The 12,796-nt window shown below is 40.8% G+C and overlaps 1 protein-coding gene across 1 annotated transcript in view; it reads left to right on the forward strand.

The window, feature by feature from the left end:
• LIN9 (lin-9 DREAM MuvB core complex component) overlaps positions 1–12,796 on the forward strand; it is a 52,512-nt gene that overhangs the window by 7,214 nt on the left and 32,502 nt on the right. The window contains exons 2-5 of the mRNA XM_074988586.1: positions 5,450–5,482; positions 7,565–7,659; positions 9,102–9,206; positions 10,812–10,945. Of these exons, the coding sequence (XP_074844687.1) occupies positions 5,450–5,482; positions 7,565–7,659; positions 9,102–9,206; positions 10,812–10,945 (367 nt within the window). The remainder of the gene's footprint in view (positions 1–5,449; positions 5,483–7,564; positions 7,660–9,101; positions 9,207–10,811; positions 10,946–12,796) is intronic.

Here is a 12,796-nt window from a genome sequence, read left to right on the forward strand (position 1 = left end):
CCATCATCCAACCTCCCTTTTAACAAGAAATTGAATCTATAATTTAAAATAAACACAAAATATTGACAAAAATATTTAAAGTTAAACATATAGTTTTTCTTGCCCAAAAAATTTAATAAATGTAATTTAACATCAGAAACAAGTGAATTTAATGTGAAAGTGGACACTGCATTTTCTTCATAAGTTGGGAAATCCTAGGAGACCGACTATGGACCATCCAGGCTAATGGCATAGGTGGCCAGCTGCCTGAGCCCTGTGTTTCTGGGGCCACCCACCCAAGCCCCACACTTCCAGAGACACCTGCCCAAGCCCCCGCACTGCCAGGGCCAGCCTCCCACCTGCCAACCAGCCACCCAAACTGCCTAGCCACAGGCCAGCCTGCCAAGCCCTCGTGCTGCCCAAGCTCCTCACTCAAGCCCCCACATTGCCAGGGTCACCTGTCCACCCACCAGCAGTGGGCCAGCACTTGAGCTGCAGGCCAGCTGCCCTAGCTGCCCACCTGAGCCCTGTGCTGCTGGGACCAGTTGCCTGCCCACCAGTCGCTGCCTGCCTGAGCCCCACGCTGCTGGGGCTAGCCACTCAAGCTGCCCTCCACAGCCCCTCCTCTTCCCCAAAGCAAGGCACTGCCAGCCCCACATCTAAACTCATCCTCCTCCCTCTACAACCCACATTCACTCACCTTTGCAGGAGGCAGTTAGCTCCACATAGGCCTCCGCCAGCTGCCTTCTTTTTATAGCAGCTGCGTCAGTTGCCCATGTGAAATGGCAGGGGCTAAGAGCTGGAAGCAAGGGGCAGCTCTTTCTTGGGGTTGGGAGAATGATGCTGGGGGCGGGGAGGGGAGGGGGGATGGGGCGGGCACCTTGGTCACTTCACACCCCATGGAATTTCTTCATGCCCACCTGTTTGGGCAACCATGAACTAAATGTTGAGAATATGAGAGCTGATAGTTTTAAATGTTGTAAAGATCTTTGTGATCAGAAACTCACTTCAGTTCACTGTTATTTCCTACATCAGTTAGTTATATATGCAAAATGTTATGATAAACTTAATTTTTCTTATGTATCCAGTATATTTAAGATATTATTAGGGCTGCCAATTAACACGTGTTAATGCCTATGATTAACTCAGAGCAGAATTAACGTGTTTAAAAAAAGTAATGTGTTAATCACAGGCTTTAGTGCCTGTTAATTGACAGCTGGGGCTGCTGGGGCTCCGTGCTCCAGCCACTCACACATATGTGACCCCTGGCTGGGGTCCCACAGCTGTGAGGCTGACAGTAGGGCTCTGGACCCCAGCTGGCTCCCAGCCACAGGGTTGTCCACCACCGGGGGAACCATGGGAGCTCTGTGGCTGTGAGCAGCTGGGTTATGGACCCCTGCCAGCAGCCCCACAGCTGGGAGCCAGGTGGGGCACAGGGCCACCTATGTATAGATATAGTGCGACTGCATAGATAACAAAAAAGGTACTAAATGCAGTGCATGAGGCTATACTTAGATGAAATCAACCTTTCTTTAGAAAAATAACTAAAAAGTACAAATATAAAACAATACTAAAATGATTTTTAATTAACTCAGGGTTTCTTGCATGCTGATTTAAATTGTGATTCCAAGTGATTTTAATCAAGATGAAACTTGAGCAGCTTAGTTTCACAGGGCCTGCTGTGGCATGGGCCCTGGTTAGTTGCTCTGCTTGCTACCCTCAGATGCCAGCCCTGGCTTTTATGTGGTGAGAAAATAGTTGTTGTGGGCTGTGAAGTTTTTGTAGTATATGGGGGAGGGGATTTGCCTTTTAAAGAGAGAGTCTGCCTTGCCACCCAGTCAGACTTGACTTTGTGTTAAAATAGTCACTTCAGTCAAAAATCATGCCACTTCAGATTGTTCACAGTCCCAAGGGGTGAGTCACTTACCCAGATCAATTGGTACTCCACATCTTACACCAAAGACAATTGCTGACTGCCAGTTCTGTCATAAACTAAGTACAGGTTTATTAGCTAAGAAAAGGAAATGAGAGTTATTGAGAAGTTAAAACAAGCAAAATATGTTAACAGGTGAGTCACAATTTCTATTTTCAAATGATAGCAGTAATATAATGAATTGCCATCTTTCCAAAAGTGCTTTCAAGGTACCCAGATTATCTCTGGTGATTTCAACTTTGCATTTGGTACATTGCCTTTAAGAATTCCAGTACTCAGAGATACAGGATCTTTCTGTGACTCCAGTTTATAGCTGATTCGCACAGCAATTATGCTGACAGTGTTATTATCTGCATGCAATTTTCCATTGATGACAGTGAGTGAGGATTAGATTTAGAGTCCTCGTCCTCAACCAATGCAGTGATCACTTGCTTTGAAATCACATTCCAAAATATTTCTCTCTTTCTCCTTTGATGAGTTATTTAGTTACAGGGATGTACACAATGTAAATGTTTGCCATTCCATTATAATAAGAAATAGATGAACATGCATAATACAAGCAACAGTCCACTAGTTTTCCTGAAGTTTAAATATCTAAATACATACTTATAACACTTTGATCTATACCAGGGTAGGCAATAGTTTTTGAATGGGGCTGGGGGCTACTCCACAAATTTGGAAAAAGGCCCGGGGTCACACTCTCCTGTGTTAATGGAGGACATGTGGGGTCTGAGATGGCGGTTGGGTGCAGAAAAGAGCTCAGGGTAGGGGACTGGGGTCAGGCCCTCTCAGAGATCCAGTGAAGTCCAGGCCTCTTCCAGATTTTGAGGTCCCTAGCCATAATAAAAATAAAGACACATGAAAACAAAATAAGACATAAGAGTGAGATGGTATTTACATATTTTTAGAAGATTTTCCTGGCATTTCTTGGGTCTTTAACTCAAATAAGTTTTGGGGTTTTTTCATTTAAATCATGTTTTTGGGGGTGAGGCTGGGAATGAGTAGTTCAACATGCAGGCTGTCCCAGAAAGAGAGGACAGTCCCAGTCCTATTTCACTGCAGCACGTTGGGGCCAGGTGAAAGGTACCTGTTCATGGATAACACAGGGACACTGCTGGGGTAAGGGTGCATGTTGCTCAGCTGGGGGACAGAAACTGTATGAAATATGTAATAGAGAGCTCTCCCTTTCTCCTGCAGTGCCCCATGCTGCCCCAGTGGGGTTATAGATGTTCCAGACTCCTCTTCTGACCTTTTTCTGCCCACCTGTGGTCATTTTCAGTGTAACTCTCTCCCTGTCAGACCCCTCCTTTTCCGTTTTATGAGAAACAATCAAATTCCAGGCAAGTCCCATTGTCCTGGCACAACCAAACTTTTACCTTGCTTTAAGTTATGATAAGAGGAGGCTGTACACCAAATTTGATGGTTTGAGCTTTTGCTGTTTAGGAGGAATTCTTAACAAACAGATGGACAGACAGACAGACAAAGTTTCTTAAATATGTAATGGATTTAACAAATGTTTTTCTGGACTTCGCAGCTCTAACCTGTATGTGTGTCACATTGTGGTCCAATAGGGATACGCATAAAAACAAGTTGCTGAACTTACCAAATGCCAAATAATTAACAAGTATCTAAATTTGAGGGCCCCCCCTCCCCCAATCTGGAGAATCAAGGCCAAATGGGTATTCTCCTACCTCCTGATTGCGAGGTTGGAGGGGGTGTCAGGTCTGGGGGGTAATTTGGGTGAAGGAGAGAGTTGTGACCTGGGGCAGGAGATTGGGGTGTAGCAGGGGGTTCTGGGTAATGGTGGGGGATTGGTGCAGGAGAGGATTCTGACCTGGGGGTGGGATATAGGAGGGGGGTGCAGGGATCTGGGAGGGAGTTGCAACCATGGGTGAGATTGCAGGAGATGGTTCATAGGGTTTGGGTTGAGACTTGAGACAGAGGACTGGGGTACAGGAGGGCATGCAGTCCAGGAGAGATCATGGGTGCAGAAGGGGATTGTGATGGGGTAACAGAGGGTTTTGGTTATTTTCTGGGATGCAAAGGGGGCTCTTACCTAAGACAGGGAGTGAGGGTAGGGAGTAGGGTATTGGATGTAGGTTCTGGCCAGGAGGCACCTACTATAATAGCTAGTTCCTGGCCAGCAGCTCAGTGGGATCTTGGACAGGCTCTCTGCCTGCTGTTTCTCTGCAGGCCATTCAAAGCAGCCAGCTGCTAGATCCACATGAATTTCTGCACCTGCACTCCTGTGGCTGGGAGGGGTTTTGTGCACTGAACACATATGCAAGCATGACCCAGGAACTTCCATTGGCTGGTTTCCAGCCAATCAGAGCTGTAAGGATTGTGCTGGGGCCAAGAGCTCCACCCCCATGGGTCACATGGCACAGAGACAAATATGGCTGTAGCAGCTGGCTGCATGGAGCAGCGTGTGGTAGGCAGGTTGTTGCTGCCTGCAGGACATTGCTAGTGCAGAGTATCATGATGGGCTGAATCCAGAGTTTGGTGGGCTGGATCCGGCCTGCTGGGCATAGTTTGCCTGTCCCTGACCTAGACTAACATCCAAGTGAATTGGGGTTCTGACCTGAGCTGGCACTTGTTTTGCCAGTAACACCTTTACTATCTTTAATTACATGAACACATCATGTTTTTTTTTTTTCTCCTTCAGACCACCATCTTCTTTCAGTTTACAAGGTGAACAGTGTTTCAGGGTTTCATATAGTGAAAGACTGTTTTCTTTAGAACCCTTGCCTCATTTGTTGGAAGGTGAGTGGCTAATGAGGCATGGGATTTGAGAAGGAGGAAGGGTAGTTTGTGGTTAAGGCAGTTGAAACCACCCTGGAAAATGTAATTCTACCCCTACCTCTGCTATTTTTGGCAAGCCCCTTAAAACAAAATTTTACAGTTGGTCACAAATTATTTTCCTTCCTTCCTGTCTGTCTGTCAACATGTGATCTGATTAGTAGAAGGATTCCTCCATTCCCATCTTGGCCTCAAAATCTATGAATCAGTAGGATCTCTGGGAGGGGGGTATTGTTCCACAGGGGGACACTGCCATCCTATCATCCCCCATTTGTATGGCAATATTGAAAAAGCAAAAGAAATCCCCTTTTTTTTGTTCATCCTAGAACCTAGTTAGACTAAATTCTACCACAGAGTGGTGCCACTTTAGTAATCTTTACATGTCGTTATTAAAACAGTGTAAAATATGTGCAACCACATGGAAATATGTGTTTCAGAACTAATTGACTACACTGATTTCTCTTGCTCTGCGTTCAATGAGCATTGTGATTGTAAAACTAAAGAGAATAATTAAAATGTAAGTATTTTTAGTGTTTATTAGGCCATACTTGACACAATAATTTACACTGTGTTGTAAAGATCTTATTGGATTCACCCGCTCAGTAGTTAAGGGGTTAATTTCAGAAGTTTCCTGTTTCTAAAGAAACATATATAATTGCTATGTAGCTGTCGCACCAGTTGTGAAACAGCTTTGATAAATATGATGTATATGGACTTTTTTTTTTAATTTAATTGCAGGTTCTTCCGCTAAAGCACTTGTGAGCTTGAAAGGTAAGAAATAAATACAATGTATTCTTTAGGTGTGGTATAAGTGAGTTATAAGTTGACTTCAAATCATAACTAGAGTTTCTGGTTTCAGAAAGCCCCTCCAAAGGAAACTTTTATAAAGCTAGCTTTTAATAAAGTATGTATGTTAATTGCTTTATTTTAGATATCTGTAGACTGTATAATTTGGTATTCACTAGTCAAACTCTACTTATATTGCAGCTTCTTTGGATGCTGCTTTGAGAATGAGACCCTTTGGAATGCCATTTCTGAAATAGGTGCTTTATTTAGTAATAGGCATCAGATCTGACATGAAATTTGAGGTAATTTTTTTCTTTGTTGGGGGTGAGATAGGATTCTAAGTGTGACCTTTACTTATGATAAATTTCTTTTACAATATAAATTCTATCATCTCACTGTCTTCTACTAAGATCGGTGCAACAGAGCTTTGCTTATATTATCTTAATAACGGAAAAATTCTATTCATGCATATTACTCTAAGATTTAAATCTTAAGTGTCAGAAATTTTGTTATGTATTACAAGGTTCGCTTTTATACTGTGAGGAAACCCTGCTTATTGAATGAGTTTTAAATACTCTAAATTTGGTGCGGGCAATTTAGTTTACTCAGTTTTATTGTGCAGCATGTCCATTCAAAAATAATTTTCTAGAGCACATTTTGTAAATAGTAATATTAAGCAAATTGTGTTTATAGCTTAAAATTTTTAAGATGTTTGAAAATATATTTGCTAATAGCATTTCATTACCAGCATAAATTAAAGTTCTCTTACTGGCAATTTGAATGCCTAAGCATATCAATTGCACGGTGAAATTCAGAAATGGTTTCCTGATGTTTGGAATACTGTCTATGAAAGAAGTAAATTCTGTAGTCACATATCTTCTGGAAGAGCTTACCTTTGTCAGTTAGCTACAGGCCAAATATTTATCTGTCTTAAAATTATTACAATCAGATGTGAAATGTTATCTGGATTCTAAATATTTCTTTAAAAATAAATGCACTTATCTGTCCTATGGAAATGTAAGAAATGAAACAGTGCCCTCGCCACTCATTTTACAGGGCCCACAGTTACATTAAACGTTGCTTCAAAAGTTAATCTGTATTCCAGGAGCCATTATGCTGTCCTCATTGATGAATATAAAAAGATAATAGTGGAAATATAGTCACATGCAAAGGAGAGGTATTTTTCTGTAAATCTGGTATCTGTGCAGGACCATCACTTCATGATCACGATTTCCTAGTGTGGAATATGTAGAATGTCCAAGATTAGGAAAATTATTTTTAGTCCCCTAAGGACAGTGGTGGTAGATAGGCACATGAATCAGAATCCTACTCCTCCTTTACTAGTGATTCATGAGCAACAATGCATGTGAGGAGACAGAAGGGCCTGGCTCATTCGCCGTCCTGGTACTGGTGCCCTTGTTGAGCCAAAACCTTCAGAGCTTGGCAATACTATTTTTAAAAGGTACTGTAAAAATGAAAGACTAATCTGCATAAACTGGCCTTAAACAATGTGGTTTTGTGATAGCTGCAGCACAGCTGTCCAGTTGAGTGTCACAAGGGAGTTAAGTATCAGGGGGTAGCCATGTTAGTCTGGATCTGTAACAGCAACAAAGGGTCCTGTGGCACCTTATATACTAACAGAAAAGTTTTGAGCATGAGCTTTCGTGAGCACAGACTCACTTCATCAGATGCAGCATCTCATAAAGTGAGTCTGTGCTCACGAAAGCTCATGCTCAAAACTTTTCTGTTAGTCTATAAGGTGCCACAGGACCCTTCATTGCTGTTACAAGGGAGTTAGAGCTAGATGGCTACACAAAAATGGACTTCATGAGATACAAGCATTATGGTGTGAAGAAATAGTCTGAACATCTCTTATAGCCTGGTTACTGGAAGCAATCAGAATAATTTGGTACAGACAGTGGAATTTTAAATCCATATGTAGGTTGCTTTTAAGAAGGCATTACAAACTGCGAAGGAATAACAAAAAATAGTGTTTGAGAGTATGCTGCTGACATAGATTAGGTAGATTGTAAAAATGCATTAATAATATGCAACTGTTCATGACAGAGGGAAGTTTATCCAGCACATGGAATGAAAAATACAGTTCTCTACAGAAAACACCTATTTGGAAAAGCAAGAATGCTGGTTCTTGTGTAGAAATGGTAAGAAGCAAATATTTATATGCTTGTGATATAAAATCATTTAAGTTCAGATTTCATGTACTAACAGTGTATAATAATTCAGAGTCCCAGATCAAGTGGTCTGCTTAAAAATGTATTTATTTCACAATTTGTAAACTACCATCTAAATGAATATTCTTTTCTGTAGCGGATAGCAATGTTCCCTGTAAGCTGCGTGCTTTTGTGTCCACTCACAACCGATTCAGATGCTGCCCAGCTGATAAACAAAGCACCCACAGATAGTTTCTGATGTGCCACATTCCTTGATGCACATTAAATAAAAATGTATTCTTCACCTGAATGGAAAATATTAGTGGGAACATTGGTGTACACAACTCTAATGTGAAATGAAACCATGTTTTGTAAATATATAAATACAAAAATTTAATTGGTGACCAGTTTCAAGATAGTTTTTAATGATTTGCTACTTCTTTACCAGTGTCTGATTCAATGTGTTGGTTGTATCTATAAAGAACATAAGAATTGTCAGTGCTGATCAGACCATCTGGTCTGTCTACCCCAATATTCTGCTTCTGGCAGGGACAGGTTATTGGTACTGTAAGAAAAGATGAGGAAATCTTAATGTGCACTGACATTATTATGCCATTCTGTGTGTGATATTATAGTAAAAATGAATGAATAGAAAAGTAGACTTTCCTGCAACATACTGGTGGAGAATCTTGGGAGAGGTTAAAAAAGAACTGCCATTTAAAACAAAAAAGAAAAACAACTTTTCTGAAATCTTATGTAGCCTCTGAGGTAATTTCCCTTTCTTTTGCTCTGACCACATCTTCCTCTTGTTAAATCTTTGGCATGGCCTTGTCCAAGTTCAAGCTTCTTGGGGTCACCATCCACTTCCTACATAAACCTGTTTATTTGGTTGTTCAAAGCATTGTATTTTAACTTACCTGAGTTGGCAAAGTTCATTCTGCCGTGTTATCAGTCCAGATTCCCTGTTTGTCCACTTCAGCCATAAATGTCTGTGTGATTTCAATGCATCTCCTTCCATATACACAGAACATCCTTTGTGAACCGTTGTGCAGAGCCTCTTCCATCTGAACTCCCTCCTGAAAACCACTTCTTCCAAACACCTGGAGGATACTAGCTGACTTTAGTTAGTTTATGAGTGAACTGCTCATTTACCTTGAGTGAAGTGGTATATTTTTGTGATGAATTCTATTCTATTCCTTGCAGATCCTTAACATAGTAGCTCAAAAATGTATCTAGTTTGTGGAAGTTGTATGAACAGAAATAATTAGATAAATCGGTCTTTGACCATAACTATATTAAAAAACATTTCAAGTGTCCCAAGGTTTCTAAGGAGCAAAGGAGAATAGATGCTGTTTGTGTTATTTTGGGTTCTATAGATCAAAGGAAGAAATTAGTTTCTTAATTTAATTGCTTCCTTCTTTTACTATGTTTAGCCCTTCAGAAATTCAAAACGTAGTCGTCTCTTTTGTGAAGAAGAAGACAGATACTTAAATACAAGGTCCCCCAAAAGAAATCAGAAGATTGCAATGGTTCCGCAGGTATGTGTATGTTGTACAGAAATACATTGCCAGGAAGGCAAGCAAATCTTTAAAATAAATTGTGTTTTGTTCTCAATTTACATCATAAGTTTAAGAATTTGGGAGCAAAGGGGATTTGGGGGGAGGGAACTATTCTTAGGTAAAGTCTGTTGCTCCAGATGGATTAGTACATCCTTTTTCCTCCTCACAAATGCATCCCTTACTGACACTGAGAAAGCTCTGTTCCTGATGCTGTATCATTGAGTCTCTTGGGGAAAATGCTAACTGCTGCTTCACCATACCTAAGCACAGGCAAAACTATTAGAACAGTCATCCGTTTAGCACACTGTACTGCAGTGGTTCTCAGACTGTAGATTGGGACCCCAAAGTAAGTCAGAACTCCATTTTAAAGGGATTGCCAGGCTTGGCATTAGACTTGCTCAGTACTGGGTCCAGTCATAGCCACAGTGCCCATGGCTGAAGTCCAAAGACTTCAGCCCTTAGATGCACGGCTTGGGCTTTGGCTTCAGTTCTGAGTAGTAGAACTCAGTCTTTGGCTTTAGCCATGGATGGCAAGGATCAGGCTACAGGCACCTCTTCCCAGGGTTTGGCCACCGCCCCTTGCTCCCGGGCCGCGCAATGCATGGTGGTAGTGCAGGCTCATGCTCACGCAGGTTCAGGCTTCAGCTCTCCATCCTGGGGTGTGGTAGAAATTCTTGTTGTCAGACGGAGTCACAGTGCGATAAAGCTGGAGAAACTCCTGGTTTACTGTATCAAGCAGAGCAGTGAACACTGACTAAACGGACCCAGCAATATAGGAGCTGCCATGAGGCTAAAAAAGAAACAGGACCTGTATGCAACTTGTCTGCAGTTGTGTTGCTACTGTAGCTCCTGTTGAAACATAGTTCTTGTGTAGATAGGACCTAAGGTCTTGTCCATACAACAGTTTTCAAACACACTTTAATGTACTTTGTGTCCACACCAAGCATGATTGTCATCTGTTAAAAACTTATACAGAAACTGTGCACAAGAAGGCATTTCATGCTTATTTCACTAAAATTTCTGGTTCAGTTTGAGTGACAATAACAACTGTGGCCAGTCTGTCATGTAGCCCAGCATGCTGCAAAGTTAGATTAACCTTAAAGCATCAGAGGTTACCAGGAGTCCTGGCTATGTCAGTGCCACTACCCCTGGAGCTGAACTGGTGGTGGGAAATTTTCACAAAAAGCTTAGTGTAGAGACCCTGATCAACTAATAGTCTGGGGCATGATCTCTCCTCTCGCGGCATTAATTGTATGTAGTATTTTATAGTTATAATCTTTGCCATTTTCCATTAGTATTATCTTTGTAATAAAAAATAAAATAAAAATTAAAGAAACCATGGAACAATACAGTTGATTTACAACATTGCAGTTATTAATACATTATTTTTATCAAGAAAATGTACTTTGCTTATCTAGTTAAAGAATTTGGAATATTTAATAAACCATTGAACAATTCAAGAATTTGAGAAGGCTTCTGTTTGTCTTGCTCATTGTACTGTTAGCACATTTAACAGTGGAAAGGCTTTTATTTTCACTTTGGAAGTTCAGCTGCTAGTAACCTCTCCTTTATTTTATTGCTTAGAAGTTTACTGCAACAATGCCAACGCCAGATAAGAAAGCATCGCAGAAGATTGGATTACGGCTGCGCAATCTACTCAAACTTCCCAAAGCGCACAAATGGTGCATATACGAATGGTTCTACTCAAATATAGATAAGTATGTATTATTTCTTTATATATTATTTTTATTTAGGACTGTATAAACTAAAATTACTCCCTGCAGTTGAGCTGCAAATTTTCATGTGGTATCTGGGTTGACTATTTGGCCTCTTAAGGTTTCTTTTTTTAAATAAAGAGGCAAAAATAGTTCTGAGGTTCTAATATTTTTACAGCTGGCAACCTACTTGATAGCTCACTTAGTCCTTTCTGAGATGTTTTACTTGTGGAAAGGACTCTGTCTCTAATGCCCTGTCTCCACTTAGCTGGGAAACTGTAAGATTCTTATTCCTATATTTTAGTCTCTTTTCGTGAGACTGAGGCAATGTCTACACAGCAGCATTATTTTGGAATAAGCTGTTCCAGAAGAGAGTTTGTAGAATAGCTTGTTTCAAAATAGAACATCTAACACAAAATGTATATTGAAATAGCACTCTGTTATTTTGAGATAGCATGCCCACACACAATAGAGCCTATTTTGGAATAGAGCCCCTGGAAGCACTATAGCTTATTTTGAAATAGCCCCTATTCCTCATAGAATGAGGTTTACAGAATTCAAAATTTATTTCAAACTAGGGGTTTTTCTTTGTAGATGCTCACAAAATTATTTTGGAATAGTATCCATTATTCTGAAATAACTTTGCTGTGTAGCCACACCCTAGAGACCTACTTTTGCTTGTAAGGACTTGTTTAATCCGAGTTAGTGGTAACATGGGAACTGGATTGCTAACTTCCATTACACACTATCCCCTGGTAAGTATAACTGCTGGCTTCTGAACATGCCTGTCAGTTCCTTCTTGATAGTTGCTCCCTGCAGTAGTTCTGCTACATTGCGTATGTTTCACCATTTCTCTGGTTCCCAGTAATCCTTTGTTGCAAATTGCAACCTTACTTTCTGGTTAGATCCAATACTGTATTTCTGCATTTCTAAGGTCTTCGTTTCGGGCACTTTGGCACAGTTCTGTAGTAGTTTGTCTTTTTTTGTAATTGTGAAGGGGTAATTTAAAATAATACTGATCATTAACAGATATAATTCTAATGGCTACGCTGACTGGCTAGCTACATTTTATTAAAATAGTATATGTGGGATATTGTGGCAAAGTGACTTATCAGCCATGCAGCACTTTGGGGCTTTAGAAGCATCGCAGTGTTTTGTTCTCTGTAATTCTGTTATTGTGGTTAGGTTTATTTAAATACTTCTAAATCTGTGGGCTGTGGGCTGCCTGTGGCACAAACAGCACACAACTGCAGGTCATGTAACATCCTCAGGACCATGTAGATCATATTGGGTGCGGCCCATAATGATAAAATAGTTTTAGAACCACTCTTTTAGATGGTCTTCCCAATGACTGCTGTATACGTTTTTATAATCCAAATAGGCTGCAGTGTACTGTTAGGTCCAAGTATCTTGTCAATAAGTCTTTGGAAAGTCATGTAGGCCAAACGGCATCATACAAAACTGGTACAGTCCAGAGGGAGGTAAAAAAAAAAAAAAAAAAGCTCTTTTCCTGGGATTCTGGTGTTAGTGAAATTTGCCATTATCGTGCTGTAAGGTCTAGAGTGGAACTGTACAGAACAGTCCTCAGATGCTACAGTAACTTGTCCACCCTTGTGATGTAATAGGCATCAACTTTAGTGAAGGCGTTCACCTTGTAAAAGTATTGGAGGGGTAGCCGTGTTAGTCTGGATCTGTAACAGCAACGAAGGGTCCTGTGGTACCTTATAGACTAACAGAAAAGTTTTGAGCATGAGCTTTCGTGAGCACAGACTCACTTCATCAGATGCTCATCTGATGAAGTGAGTCTGTGCTCACGAAAGCTCATGCTCAAAACTTTTCTGTTAGTCTATAAGG

This window comes from Carettochelys insculpta, chromosome 3 (genome assembly GCF_033958435.1).
Source record: "Carettochelys insculpta isolate YL-2023 chromosome 3, ASM3395843v1, whole genome shotgun sequence".
In the NCBI taxonomy this organism is placed as follows: domain Eukaryota; kingdom Metazoa; phylum Chordata; order Testudines; family Carettochelyidae; genus Carettochelys; species Carettochelys insculpta.